Below are 15341 nucleotides of genomic sequence, written 5' to 3'. Positions count from 1 at the left end.
ATTATTAATAATTCTTCTGCCCACACTATGAGTGCACAGTAGGTGCAATGAGCTAAACACACTTGTGGTTTGCCTTTGAAATTTGGACTGGAAGCGATTGTGGAACTGTAAAAAAAAGTGTTGGAAGGCAAATTCCATGATGACAATATAAGTAAGTGAGTAAGTAAGTAAGATTTATTTATATAGCACCTTTCACAGATAAAAATCACAAAGTGCTTCACAGTAAAATGAGTACAATATAATGCATTAGACGCTTAAAAACAAATGTAAAACATAAAAACAAAACCATAAAAAAAAAATATAAGAGACCAAAATGAATAAGAACAGTAATAAGGAGACCAACAGTCATACCAACAGTGGTTCAACAGGAAAGAATCAGTAAAGAGCCTAAATGCAGCCAAACAGCAAACATTTTCATACAGCTACAGTTGATGAATGTTAAAAATAAAACAAAAAAAATCTTGTAGTGTCAAACACGTTCTGAAAGGGAGGAGGGGGATTTCGACAAAATGTGTTTGTGGGCTAAAACAAATAATGCAAATCGTAAGTCCCTGAGAAAAATGTGACCCGTGTCACATTATGTGTATGTGTGTGTGTGTGTGTGTGTGTTTGCATCATGCCTCCCATATGATTTTGTGTCATGTTTGGTCGTCAGTTTTAATTTCCCACGTGGGAACTTGTAGGCAACCCACAAATATCAACATGACTGTGACTGTTCTGAGAAGTTCCTCTTCCAACCTTTGCCTTCCAATACTCTAATACTTCCCAACGCTTTTTTTCCTTAAACTCATATTGTCATAGAGAGAATGCAGTTCCTCAATGAGAATATTATTATACCTGTCAGGTAAGAACTAGATCTATATCTATCAATCTATCTATCTATCTATCTGTATAATCATATCATGCCTGTATAATGGTATGTGGTTTATACATACAGTGTTTTATTCTTAAATGTATCCACTAGGATGTACATAACTGGCAATTGCATGTTGAAGTATATACTACTCAATATTTCCCATCATTGTGGTTTACAGAAATCAGCTACATGTGGATGATTTTCTTTCGCAGAATTGATCCTACTCTCCTTCCCCCATCCTTAAGTTTACTTAAGTTTAGTTACATGTTTGACACTTTGGGAAATACGCTTATTTGCTTTCTTGACAAGTTACATGAGAAAAATGTAAAATTCTGGTTTTACAGAGCGAATGTTGTAGGTGTTGTTTGACTTTTTGTGGACAGGTTAAAAACAATTGTTACATGTACAGATGTTGGTAAGTACTGAAGCTGAGAAGGGCCGTCCTTGGAATTTTTTTTTAATGCTGTTTCCCCAAGATCACAATCTTTTGTTTGTTTTTATTACTCATAATGGTTATCAGAGGTCAGATCGAGCTGATGGTGACGGACTTGATGATGAACGTGTGACAACCCGTGTGACAACATCTGGTTTTCAAAAATAAAAATGCTAAGATAGGGTATAAACATCCGTGGAATATGAGATTAGGCTAGTAAAGTGGTACTTTGTAGTTTTGGCTTGTTTAAACTCTTCCTGTTCTGAGTTTGTACCTTCATGGTTCAATGCACTTAATGGAAGTCGGTTTGGATGAAAGCATCAGCTAAATGTAATGTGATGTAATAAATAATTACATGAACAGCCAGTTGGCATCCATAGGTAAGCATGTTTTTTAACTCTAGGTAGAGCCAGGCTAGTTGTTTTCCCTTCTTTATGCTAGGCTAGGCTAATTACCTCCTTGTTCTCCTGTAGCTTCATACATAAGGTAATTCATATATTTATTATACAGGAAAGTTAGAAAAAGTAACATTATATTACAATATAAAAACGGGCCTGACTCAGTTTAAAAACTGGTTTTCACCAGGTTCCTGTTCTGCAGAGACAAAACATAGGTACAGCATGTCGAGACAGACATTAATACAAGACATCAATGTAGAAAAAAAAGTTAGTATTAGTAGTTAAAAAGAACATTTAAATATAGGAAAACGGGTCAATTGGACCCTAGGACAATAATACTGTTCACCATCACAAATCCTTAATTATGTAAATGCTGTATCATAAAAATTCCTCTAACTATGCAAATACCATACTTAATAGACTCCTTATATTTCTTTATTTATATTTCTACTCTTTTATTTAGATACTCTTGCAACTGTAACACAGAATTTCCCTTTGGGGATCAATAAAGTATTTCTGATTCTGATTCTGATTCTGAAAAACTTGTGAGAAAGGTTGTGGTTTTATGGAGGGTTATGTCCCAGACTATTTATTGGCCAGGTTTCATGATATCCTGGAGCGTTGTTGCAAAACAACCAACAACGATAGTGAGGTGTTAGCAGATTACTTTTAACCTTTGGACAGGCTAACTGTTCCCCCTGTTTCCAGTCTTTATGCTAAGCTAAGCTAAGCTAAGCTAAGCTAAACTAGCAGTCTGCTGACTGATGTAGTTTACAGTGGCTTGCATAGGTTTACACACCCTTTCTAAAGTTGATTAAAAAGTGGAATAACAAACATCTTTTGGAAATTGATCTTAATGCCTGAATTTAAAAAAAAGGAAAATCCAACCTTTTAAGGACATCAATTTTCTTAGTGAACGAATAATGTATTGTAAATAAATAAATGTTTTTCCTTAAAATACAGGGGGCATGAGTATACACCCCCCTATGTTAAATTCCTATGGAGGCATCATCACAAACCTTTCACCATACATAGAGATTGACATGGTGTTATTTCAGTAACTGGTTTGATTTGCATTGAGAGATGATCTAATGGAAAGTTCCCCCTTCCTATCTCTATGTGTGATGAAGGGTGTGTGATGATGTGGGGGGGGGGGGGGGGGGATGTTTTAATTCCAAAGGCCAAGGGAACTTTATTTAATTACAATACATTCACTCACAAAGAAAATTGGTGCCCTTAAAGGTTGGATTTGGAAGTTTTGAATTAAGGCATTAAGATCAATTTCCAAAAGATGTTTTTTATGCCTCTTTTTAATCAACTTTAGCGTGGGTGTGTAAACTTATTTAAGGGACTGTACATTCAATGGATATAAGAAGGGTTTTAATTTATGACTTTCACTTAATCTGACTCTCAGGAGGAAAGCAAATATTTCCCAACTCAGTTTTGTTCAGGTTGTGTTTTCTCTCCTCAGGAACAGAACCGGATCCTTCAGACAGGTTTTAAGATGTATCGTGCTTTACCTGTGGAATGTGTACTCTGCACCTGCACCTGTTGGCAGAGACGTCCTGACTCTACTGTCTCTCTGTGTCACACTCGCCCTCACCACTGGCGGCCTGCTTCATCACTGGCTGTCAACGACTCTGAAATACAGCCATGAAGCGTCCCTTCAGACTGCCTCCGTCTACAGCGTGGCCATTTTTCTGGTCTCGTTCCTGTGTCACCCTCTGCGCTGTGTGCTGACCATGACTCTGCCGACAGTCTGCACCAAACAGGGACGCAAACTCCTCATCACAGCCTCCGTCATGATCCTAGTTTTGAACGTCATTCCTAATATTTCAGTCAACGTAGGGGCGGTCGCTCGCCTCCTGAAGTGCACCGCCGAGGGTTTCACGAAAACTTTATTAAACTCATCTGAACCTTTGAACAAAGCCAAGAGAGACCTTGTTGAGGAAACCATCAAAGTGAAAAGGGAAGACTTGAGCATTGTCACCAACTTGAGGAAGCTGGATCACTTCACACATGTTGATGTGTCAGAAGTCAAAAGCAGGTTCACTAAGATGATTGCACAGATGGAGGTCAACTTCTCACATGCCAGGGGCCTGCTTAAAGATTACAAACTGCTGTCAAACCGGATCCTTGCTGCCATTTTTGTTGCTTTCCTAATTGTTGAATCTGCTCGCTACTTAAAATATTATCTGACATCAGTTCAGTTTGATAACAGGTACATCTCCAACGAGCTTCGGCAAAAAGGGACTCATGCTGCTAAAAATAAAACGTATCCCAGAATCTGCAACATAACAAGTCAGGAATGTACCTCTTGTTTCATATCACTGGTTGTGGTGACATTATATTTCATTGCAATAACTTTATTAGTAGCTTTGGATCATGTTGTGTATCATATAGTTCAGGCGATTGTGCCATGGTTACTGGACTTTCCATCGACATCTGCCATCATAAGTGTCAATTACAAGGTAACATTACTGCAGTTCCTTTTGTTCTACCTGCAGTATTTGCTTCCTGACTTTTAAGGTTTTGCTCTTTTTTTAATCTCTTGCCAGGTTCAGTGGTTCCCCCCTGCCTTTTGCATCATCCCACAATCCTGTGTCACACGGGAGCTCACAAACTTCCACCGGGATTACAAGTGGACTTTCAACCCGGAGCCATCGCTCTGTGATGTGACAACTTCAGCTCCGAACCTGGGAGTCACACTCCTGCTGGGATGTCTCTGGCTGATGAGCTACTCGCTGGTGTTCCTCGAGGTTTACGCCAGACGGCTGCGCAGGAAAATAGCTGCATCCTTTTTCAAAGAGCAGGAGGAGAGGAGAATACTTCATTTGATGAAGAAAGTGCAAGAGAAGCAGAGTAGAAAAGAGCAAAAAGAGACTGTTTATGTTGAGGTTAGGTGAATGGTTCCAGGACAATGTCTGTCAAACGTTTCTAAAGATGTTTTCATCCATGTTAGCTGCTTGGCTCTAGGGGTGTGTCGGTCCACCACTTGTACATATAGCTTCAAAAAGTAATGCACTGTAATTCATTTGTATTCCATGTAATTATTATTGTAAACCCCACATGGATGTTTACTGTAAGGCAGCCCCCTCTACGGTCTGTAGTGATTATAACCAAAACACCTAGTGTGGGACTGTATATCGTAGGGAGATACGATATGAATACATATCACAGGACTTCAACCGGGAGAATGAATGTTTATTTACCAGAAGTACTACTTGAGGGGACCAGTGCTTTTTTCTAGTTTTTTAACAAATTTTGATGAAAACAATAACTGTCCCAAAGGCCTGACGGTGACCGGTTGTCATAATTTCAAAGACAGATATAAAAAGATATCATACAAATTGTTGTGCATGCATACTAGTCTGAAATCAAATGAACGTTGATTCAATTTTTTTCAATTTTTTATTTATAGTATCAATTCATAACAAGAGTTATCTCAAGACACTTTACAGATAGAGTAGGTCTAGACCACACTCCAGAATTTACAAGGACCCAACAGTTCTAGTAGTTGATGATAACACATTGACCATTTTGTTATTTCAACAATTAAATTGATAGATTTCCATGATATTTTCTACATAGTGTGGTCCCCAGAGGATGAATATTACTAACTTTGGTGATCCCCTGACGTTTTCTCTAGCGCCACCATGATGTTGACATTTGGGTTTTTTATTGAACTGTCTGAGTGGTAGAGCGGTTGATTGCCAATTGGAAGATTGGCGGTTCAATCCCTGTCCCTGCAGTCCCATGTTGAAATGTCCTTGGGCAAGACACTGAAACCCCAAGATGTGTAAATGTGTGTGAGTGTGTATCTGATGAGCAGGTGGCACCTTGTACGCAGCCTCGGCCACAGCGTATGAATGCGTGTGAATGGTAAATGGTTTCTGTACTATTTAAAAGTGCTTTGAGAAGTCGTTAAAACTAGTAAAGGGCTATATAAGTGCAGTCCGTTTACATTTATAACCACTGAGTGGATTGCCATGAAATTTGGTACAGATGTTCCTGGTGCCCAGAGGAAGACTCCTCATGACTGGGTGTACCCTGACTTTTCATGTACCACCAGCATGTCAAAGGTTTCACACGGTGTAATCTCAACATCCACTTGGTGCATGGGCACAATAATGATAACAAAGATTCATGGCTCCTGCACACTCTAGCCTATCTAATGATCCCCAGACCTCCCCTCTAGTGCAGACGTTGACATTTGGGGTTTTGAGTAAAATGTCTCAACAAATAACCAATGGATTGCCAATAAATTTGGTGCAAACATTTATGTCACGTCAAGTTGAATTGTTACAACTAATAATAATCTTGCTCCATCGAAATTGAATTATCCAATACTTTACGACTGAATGTCTGCAGATTTAATGGCCTTCCCGTCAGCTTCAGTTGTACGTTGTGTTTATTGTTAATCAGCAGTATGGGATGACCATGATCAAGATTCTGAGCATGTTACCATGCCGACGTTAGCATTTACCTCAAAGCACTGCTGGGCCTAAGTAGCCTCAAAGAGCTGCTGGTGTGGCTGCATGTAGACTCAGTCTTCTTAACTACAGTAGGCTTTTTTAAAGTTAGTAACACCTCATTTTCCGCTCTTATGCTAAGAGTCTGTATTTCCCTGTGCAGACATGTGACCACTCAACAGCTTCTTCTTAGGCGCTCACACTCAAACCTGATGTGGTTTTTATAGACGCATCACATCTGATAACTTTGCATCCGTGTGTGTGTTTGCCTGCATGGTAATAGGTTGTTTTTTTCACACAAATGTGACACAGCTCATGTTTATTGTATATTTACTGTACTGTGTGTGCAGTGTTGTTTTAGTCCGTGTGGTTCAGTTTGAACCTGGCTTCTTTTCTTTTATCCCTGTACCCCACTAGATGTCACCATGGTGCTTTGGACAAATGAGGATAGAGAATGATACAATACCTCCTGTCAGAAAATGAACAGCAATGGATTGGATCTTACAATGTTTTGAATATTTTATTGACCCAGATGACTTTTATAGATGAAATGAATCTGTTTCATGTGCACATCCAATAATTCACCCGCCTATTTTAATCAGTATGGCCTCACTAAAAAAAAAAAAAATCACTTCCTTTGCAGGTCCTTTGCATTTTATCAGCACGCTTCTGCTTAAAACTCCCATGAGCCTTTGGGAGTTTATTTTAAGACACCATCCCAGAATAATAATAGAATACCTCTTTATCATCTAGTCTATTTTTTATTCTAACTTTTTGTTCACTCACGATTGTCTCAAAATGTATCAAACTGTGCAAAGATGATGAAATGATAAATTATTCATGTATTTTGTGCTTACCATGTGTGTCACCACTCTGGGTTTCTTGTTGGGTATATTGTAAAAAATCTAAATCAAATGTTGCTCTTAACATCCTATGTTCCCATTTTCACTCTCTTTAAGTAGCTTTAAGGGTGGAAATCAACTTTTTTACACTAACTGACAGTATCTCTACATTAAGTTAAATATTAAGACTCAAATGTTCGAGATATATTAAATTTTACAAACATTACCCTGAAATGTAGCCTGGCATGTTTGATACCTTTCTCAACTGGAACTAAAAATAAATGTCTGTGGGTTTGTCAAGCAGTCTAACGTTTGTTCGTTGGTTCAGACGCAGTACAGGACGGACTTCTTAGCATGCAGCAGTTCAATCAAACAATTACCTGGAAAGAATCTGCTCTGCAGGATTATGCCTTCTCTTTCTGGGAAGCTGTTATCTATTCATTAGAAGACACCTGGTGGACTGAGTGCTTTGCAACTGGCTACAACTACTTGAAATGATGAAATTGCAAACGTCTGTCATGTTATGCATTAGCATTCATACCGACTGTCTTGTCCACAGAAGAGGTTTAAAGAGTGTTTTTTTCGAATTTATTTCCATAGCTCTGAGGAGGATTTTCTGGGTCGGTTTTGATGTGTCGTAATGTTTTCAGCTATTGGGAGCAGGTTTTAAACAGTATCAGTATCTACCACATAGTGCCAGGGGCTGTGAAAGCATTCCTAAATGTGCCTCAAAGGAATAGCAAAAATCTTCCTGTTTGTCCTTCAAGATACTTTTTGAATTCTTCATTCTGCACAAAACCAGAGTACCCAAGGATGTAAATTTGGCTTTTCACAGAAGATGTGTTAACTAAATTATTTCTGCTAGAGAAAAAAAAAAAAGGTCTACTTCCTAATTAGTGCCATTTAAACTCAATGGCCGATCACTGCAGTGGATGATGTGTTAAATTACAGGCTACCTCCTCTGTTCTTTAGATAATTATGGGGTTTATGGCCACAGCCATGGCCTCAATGGTAGACATGACATTTCGAGCTTGGATGGGGAGGTGAAATTGATTTTTTAAGTTGGTGGCTGTACAAGGCAGTGTGTTGCAGTGTGGATGTAATGGTGTGTGATGGCAAAGAGAGGGAGGGGTGCACTGGGAAAAAAAGGAGGGAGAGTAAGAGAGAGATAGGGAGACATATGGGGACTACTAGAGCGCCTCTGGTGAAAGACTAAGCATTCATTTGTGTTTGTTGGTTGATTGCACCTGCTACCACGCGAGAGTGAGAGCAGCCTTTTGCAACTGATGGTAAGCTGCCCATTTTCTCCTACACTTTTATATTCTGGACCTAAATCAACTCTAAGTGTTTAACAATTTATTTCTGCGTTATTTCCTTGGACACAGGAATATAAATAGGGAGGGTTATGTATTTTTTTCTGAGAGGATGGTCAGTCTTTTCTGGCTTTCTTCATTTGTTTAAAAAAAAAAAAAAGGATCAAACAGTCAACATCATGGCTTTAGTGTGGGCTTAACCTTTCCCTTCACAGTCAACTGGCTGATAGGAATATGTCCATTATGAGAAAAACAGGATACACGTCTTTATGGATGTTAGTGATTAACAGAAAGTTAAATAATGTTGACGTATATTAAGATTTAAGTATAACTTTTACTTATGTCTCTTTATTTTAAACTAGAGTGGCTGAACTATTCATAATTTGGTGATGATTGCTGAATCCTGTTATTTTATTAATATTGTAGCCTATATTAAACCTGCAAGGACAGATTGTTTTTGCCATTTGGGGGCAGTGGAAACAAGACATTGACATATCCACTTTTGACCAACACCAGATTTGATTGATATTCTCTGGATTACACACAAACAAACATATCTGTTTTTGCAAATGTCCCGCCCTACCACTTTCTCACAGTCCCTATGTGTTGTTTCTCTCACGTTTCTGCTTTAGGCTTCTTGTTTTGTGCCTCTGGAGTTCAACTGAGTTGTGGCCCGCAGGACTGAAACACAATGGAGAACAACACAACCGTCTTTCGGGAAGTCACTGGAGTAAATCTGACAGAAATACCTCTGAAAACTCTTGAAGAGCAGGCCATTACGATATTTTTGACAATGCTCATCTGTGTAGTAGGGATTGCTGGGAACATCATGGTGGTGCTGGTTGTGTTGCGCACCAAACACATGGTGACCCCGACTAACTGCTACCTCGTCAGTCTGGCCGTCGCGGACCTCATAGTTCTCCTGGCTGCAGGGCTGCCTAACATCTCTGACGTTGTAGCCTTCTGGATATATGGATACACAGGATGCTTGTGTATCACTTATCTGCAGTACCTGGGCATCAACGTGTCGTCCTGCTCCATCACGGCCTTCACCATCGAACGATACATCGCAATTTGTCACTCCATAAAGGCTCAATTCATATGCACCGTGTCCCGGGCCAAGAGGATCATAGCTGCAGTCTGGGTCTTCACCTCGCTCTACTGCATCATGTGGTTCTTCTTGGTGGACACGGAAGAAACCGTCCACACCAACGGCGTGGTGGTCACTTGTGGTTACCGTGTCTCCAGGAGCTTGTACATGCCGATCTATTTCTTGGACTTCACTTTGTTCTATGTGATCCCACTCATGGTGGCCATGGTGCTGTACGGGCTCATCGCCAGGATTTTGTTCATGAGCCCCCTGCCCTCGCATTTGAACGACAGAGCCGGAGGAAGCTCGGTTCACCAGGGTCACTTCAACACCACTAACAAGACCAACAAGGGTGCGGTCTCTGCAAGGAAACAGGTACTGGAATGGCACATCATAGAGCAGGGATCCCTTAGCTCAAAGACAGACCGAGTAGGGACCCCTACTGCATCTATTGTAAACAATTGAGTTGCATATTAAACTGGGCCGAATGGACAAAATTGAATATATATTATTTATGCATCATGTTTTAACTGTAAATATACATGTGAAAGGCATAGTGAATCTTAACCATACCTGTATAGCTGCCATAGTGGCTGCTTTAACTATATATCAAGCTTATCTTCCATATGTACCTTTTTCACAAATTGGCCAAATCTATCTCATCTATTAATATTTTGGATGCATATCAATGTATATTTTCAGACATTTTTAAAATTTTGAAGAAAAAAAACTTCCAAAAAGTCTATTTTAAAGATAATTTGGCGGCCCTCCGAGGACCCCCTAGGGATCCCCTGTTGAAGATCTCTAGTGTAGAATAAAAGAAAAAATATAGAGTAGAAAACAATCCTCCTTTATTAGAAAATATTAAAATCTCATGAATAATTTCTGATTAAGAAATCTCTTTTTAGCCAAACTTAAAATGTATAGTTTGGGTCAGGATTTTCAATATCGCAACAAATATTGGATTTGTTTGCAGATGTTCATTGTTCTCAGAGAATAAATCCAACTGCCTTTGGTGGTCCCCTGATTTTTCACTGTGAGGATGACATCTGTGTTTTTAAGTGAAACGTCTTGACAACTTTTGAATGTGTCGCCATGACATTTGACACAGACAATCATCGTTGTCAGACAATGACTTTAGTAATTTGATTTTGAGGTTGAAGTTGGCATTTGTGGTTAGAGTAAAATTTCTCGCTTCACACAACCATTTCTCTCACTATGGATGTGTACAAACAAGTGCAACACTAATTATTTTTTTTCAGAAGAAAGTGACTGAAAGTTATCCCTATATTTAAATAATTACTGCACCTCCATCCTCTCTATGAAGGCCACCTTTTTTACACAACCCTAGCTATAGGCCCTTCCACTGTAGCATGACCTGGCATGGTTGCATATTAGCATACTGACTTTAGCATTTAGAACAGACATGATGTCACACAGCATGCTTTTGATTATAGCTATAACTCTTCCTAATTATTGCCACATAATTACATTACTTTTGTTCCTTGTTTCCTTGCACATCTGTTTCTCTCTCTCTCTCCGCATCAACAGATAACAAAGATGCTGGCTGTGGTGGTCGTCCTCTTCGCCTTGCTTTGGATGCCTTACCGAACACTGGTGGTGGTCAACTCCTTCATCGACCCGCCTTACCACAACACCTGGTTCCTGCTCTTCTGCCGTATGTGCATCTACATCAACAGTGCCGTCAACCCCATCATTTACAACCTCATGTCTCAGAAGTTTCGCGTCGCATTCAAAAAGCTCTGCAAGTGCAACTGGCGACACAAGGAGAAGGCGGCGGAGTTCAACGTGCCAATGTATTACAGCGTGATAAAGGATTCTTCCCATGAGAGCAATGAGCTGGTCACAGAGCAGGAGGAAGTGATTCAAACCAACAGAAGGCTCAACCAAACGGAAGACGACGCAAGCACTCTCAGCATTTCTTAATAAAGGCTTCGATGAGTTTGTTGGCTCTATTAGGATAAGGGCATTATTTGTGTTTAATATTGTTGTCAGTTCTACCTGTTTATTTCCTGACGCTGAGATATGTAGACATTTTACTTTTTTGCAGTGACACAGGTTGAATTTGTGGTGTAGTAAGCTAGTTGTGGTACTTTTGCATCAGTATTGTGACTGTGTTGTAAACACAGTATGTGATAGCAGGCTTTCGTGTATTTCACACCACTTAGTGGGACATAAAGTGCATCACTATGTGCTTTGCCATTGCCATAGCACATGAATGACTCACATGCACATAAAAATAGAATGGCTAGGAAATATGGAGATTGTATATGACAAGTTAGACATTTTTGTACATATTTTGAAATTGTCCAGGCTTTATGTTAACTAGTTTTGACTAGTACCAGTACTTGTTACATATGTGCAACATTGACCTATAAAGTTATTAGCATAATGTGTCACTTGATAACCATTGCACTTGTCCTTTTCATTGTGACACTATCCGGCTGGAGTGTACTCAGATGACCACACGCTTTGACAGCACTTATGAACACAGTCCAGATTTTTCCTTCTTTTTTTTTGAAACCCCATTTAATATTAACACCAGAGAGTGAGAGAGTGCTGTATGTTTCTGTCTGTGGCCCTGAATGCATCACATCCAGCCTGTACCTACCAAACCATCTTGATATTTAATCAAAAAGGTTAACTGGTGAACGTCATCTGCAGACGTCCACCTGGCACGCTGTTATCAGCCCTTTGCTGGAAATACCTCAATAACTGTTGCATTGACTTTCATGACATGTTGGACTAATATTCTTTGTTACCAGATGATAACAGGCTTTGCTGATCTGATTTTTTCTCTGGCACCACCATGAGGTCGGCATTTGTGGTTTGGAGTGATGTTGTATTGACAACTGTATTGTCTGGTATAAACATTAGTTCAGACATTCATGTTCCTCTCAGGATGAATTAGCAAATGTAAGGATGCTAACATGCTAAACTTATATGTTGAACCTGGTACACTTTATATCTGCTAAACATCAGCATTGTGAACATGTTAGCATGCTGACGTTAGCATTTTAGTACAGCTTTGCTTAGTCTTATTTATTTATTCATTCATAAGCATCATGTTGTACCAAACTGTAGTATTAGGTACAGGTTTTTCATTGTAGTATAGGGTTAGTATTGTACAATACTGTACAATACTGTACAATACTAACCCTATCTAACTTGCTTCTATAGACAGCTGTAGGCTGACATGGTTTTATTTTATTTAGGTCAGCTAGGCTAAATAAACACAAGCCTCTACATAGCCATGCTCCACTTACACAGGTGTTTTACCTGTGTGGGCGTGTCCGGACTGTTTGATTGGCATCTCCTTCTGTCTCCTGTTCGAGTGGTTACACCTGTTCGTGAGGAAGCATTTCAAATCTTTTCTTTTAATTGTTGTTGCTAATTATTTGGGCATTTGTTGCTGACAGTAGAAAGAGGACAGCAGGAAATGATTGGAGTGAGACATGAGGAACAACAAAGGTCCAGACACAAACGGAGGACGATGGGATTTATGGTTGTCACCTTGACTCTTCCTAAATTAATAAAGTTTGGTGTTTATGCCCAGAATAGCTCCAGCTAATTTCACTAGAGGTCTAATTAGCCATGTAATTGAAAACAACTGTGTGGGTGTTCAGGGCTTTAGTATTTTGAAGTCTATATACCAACTATGCTCCTCTTTCACTCCTAGAAATTGTCACAGAATTTACTTATTCTGCAATCTGCAAAATGAAAACAATCCCTGTGTCAACCCTTCCACTGAGTTTATTTCTGACTCCGAAGAAATTCTGCGTTGTGGAAAAAAAAGTTTGTATCGTTAGATTTCCCATCTGCCAAACTGTGAGGCAGGAGGTAATAACCATGGAAACAGATCAGTTCCAATTCAACACATCGGCCAAGTCAGAGAATGAAAATAGAGTTGTCCTTTTGACGGGCAACAAAACTGACAGCAAGTGCAATATGGGAGAAGAAAAAATGCAATGTTGTTGCCAACGAGTTTGCTGTCCCCCTCGTCTTATCGCTGTCTTCTGCATCATTACTGCATGATCCTGCATCTCAACATGTCCATCTCAGACCCGTGTATAACTCCCTTTCACGCTTGGCCAATATATTTATCTATTCTGTGTATTGTGCATGTTTGATCTTGTGTTTTTACCATTTTTGTAATTAGGCTTTGTAGTTTCATGTGGCTTAACAAATCCTTTTAAATATATATTCTCGTGTATTCAATGTAAATGTATACATCTAATAAATTCTTTGTTCATAAGAGTTGTGTGTGTCGAATAAAATAAATCTCAAAAGTGTTCATCCAGTATTTCCTTTGGAGAAGGAGAATTGATGTAGATTTACTTCAACTGAAGTGGAGCTGTAGCTCTAGCACATTTGCATACATCAGTTTCAAGGACACACTTACAATTCTGTTTTGCTTAAATTAGCATTATTTAGACTACTGTATATCTGACCATGTCGGATTGAGCATATCAGTTTCCTATAAAAGCATACTCAAGACTACACCTGATCATAATAACATAAATAACAAAGATTAGCAAAACATGTCCCACTAAGGAAAATGTGAAGCAGTCAGTGGTTAAATGCAGCTTCACATCACATTTGGCACCTGACGAGTGCGGTTACGGTCAATAATCAACATGTCTGTGTTTTCTAATGCTGGAGTCATCAAGAATATGGTATAAGATCTGGACATTGTGCAGACTATGTAGTGCTGATTAATTCCATATGAGGAGTTTTTATAATGAAAGCAATGCCACAAAGGTCTGGAGAAAAGAATGAGCGAAGGCAGAAATACTCAAAGACCCGCAACAACAAAAATTGCTCGTGGTTCCAGCAGCCATATATATTTTTTCTTTTCAGCTCTTAGATGAGACAACATGGATCGATGACATATTCTTTTTTATGCGGTCTTGTTTTGTTTTGTTGCATGTCAGATAGAGAACAGCTGTTTCAACTGAAGGACTGTTTGTGCTTGCTGAGTTGTTATTCTTTACTGATGATTATTTTAGTCCTACAATTTCTACAGAATTCAATACGTTTTCTCAAGACTTCGATCAGAAAAATTCCTTCAAAGAAAGTTAACTTTTTCAAACATTTAAAGGCCTAACACCTTCCTTTAGAGGAACAACCGCTGTTCTTTCACTTCCCCCATCCAGGTTTTACACTGTCGGTCTGGGGATTGAACTGACGACCTCCCGGTCATGATCTCGCTTCTCTAACCTTTAGACCTCCCAAACATTCTGACACCAAAATGCCATTTTTCAGACACACAAATCAGGAGAAAATCTTAAAATTAGTTTTTGTCTCAGGAACAAACTCTCAAGAGCTGGCAGCACAGATAAGCTACCTTTAACTAACCCTAACCCAAATGCTGTAAAAGAAAATTGTAATGCTAAAATTTGCTTTTAGCTGTGTAAATATCTAATATTAGCAAAGGAAATATTAATAAATAATGCTAATATAGCTTTTCATCCACCCACACGACGTAGCATTGGTGCAACATGTAATCTTTAGGTAAAGAGAATCATTGGCGAGGTTAGCAAAGTCGTCAGGAGAGTGGCATGTTGATGTTCCGATCCTGCTGAGGAACTCAGGGCCACATGCCATTGCCATCCAACATCAACCACATCAAGCACAGTTGATATAAGACTGAAACTTTCCAATCGCTGCTCTGTCAGCTCTTCAAAATCTATGCTTAATTGTCTATTTTACACTGACAGGGGCCAGCTAATGAATACTTTACTTATTTTTACCGTGTGGTATTGCTACTTTTACCTTAATCAAGCAGCAAAATCTTTATCAGTGAGAAAAAATGTTCCAGCAACGTTTTAACGGTGTGATATTTATCTTAATTTTCATCTTTGGCTACATTTTCATCTTTGATAACTATCTTCAAACACATCTCATGCAAGAAAA

At 39.1% G+C, this 15341-nt stretch overlaps 2 protein-coding genes across 2 annotated transcripts; both read left to right on the top strand.

Annotated features, from left to right (window-relative positions):
- Positions 1 to 806: 806 nt before the first annotated feature.
- Positions 807 to 4657, top strand: ocstamp (osteoclast stimulatory transmembrane protein). The gene is made up of 3 exons (XM_032520071.1): positions 807 to 844; positions 3159 to 4158; positions 4246 to 4657. The coding sequence occupies exons 1-3, from the start codon at positions 807 to 809 to the stop codon at positions 4591 to 4593; spliced, it is 1386 nt and encodes a 461-aa protein (XP_032375962.1). The 3' UTR covers positions 4594 to 4657.
- Positions 4658 to 8092: 3435 nt separating this feature from the next.
- On the top strand, positions 8093 to 11631 carry LOC116692076 (thyrotropin-releasing hormone receptor). Its single transcript, XM_032520080.1, has 3 exons — positions 8093 to 8290; positions 8947 to 9779; positions 10956 to 11631. Exons 2-3 carry the CDS (start codon positions 9006 to 9008, stop codon positions 11349 to 11351), a joined length of 1170 nt encoding a protein of 389 aa, XP_032375971.1. The 5' UTR covers positions 8093 to 8290; positions 8947 to 9005; the 3' UTR covers positions 11352 to 11631.
- Positions 11632 to 15341: the final 3710 nt, after the last annotated feature.

Source organism: Etheostoma spectabile, chromosome 7 (genome assembly GCF_008692095.1).
Source record: "Etheostoma spectabile isolate EspeVRDwgs_2016 chromosome 7, UIUC_Espe_1.0, whole genome shotgun sequence".
In the NCBI taxonomy this organism is placed as follows: domain Eukaryota; kingdom Metazoa; phylum Chordata; class Actinopteri; order Perciformes; family Percidae; genus Etheostoma; species Etheostoma spectabile.
The sequence above is the reverse complement of the archived record's forward strand: the minus strand, read 5'-3'. Positions and strand labels throughout refer to the sequence as shown.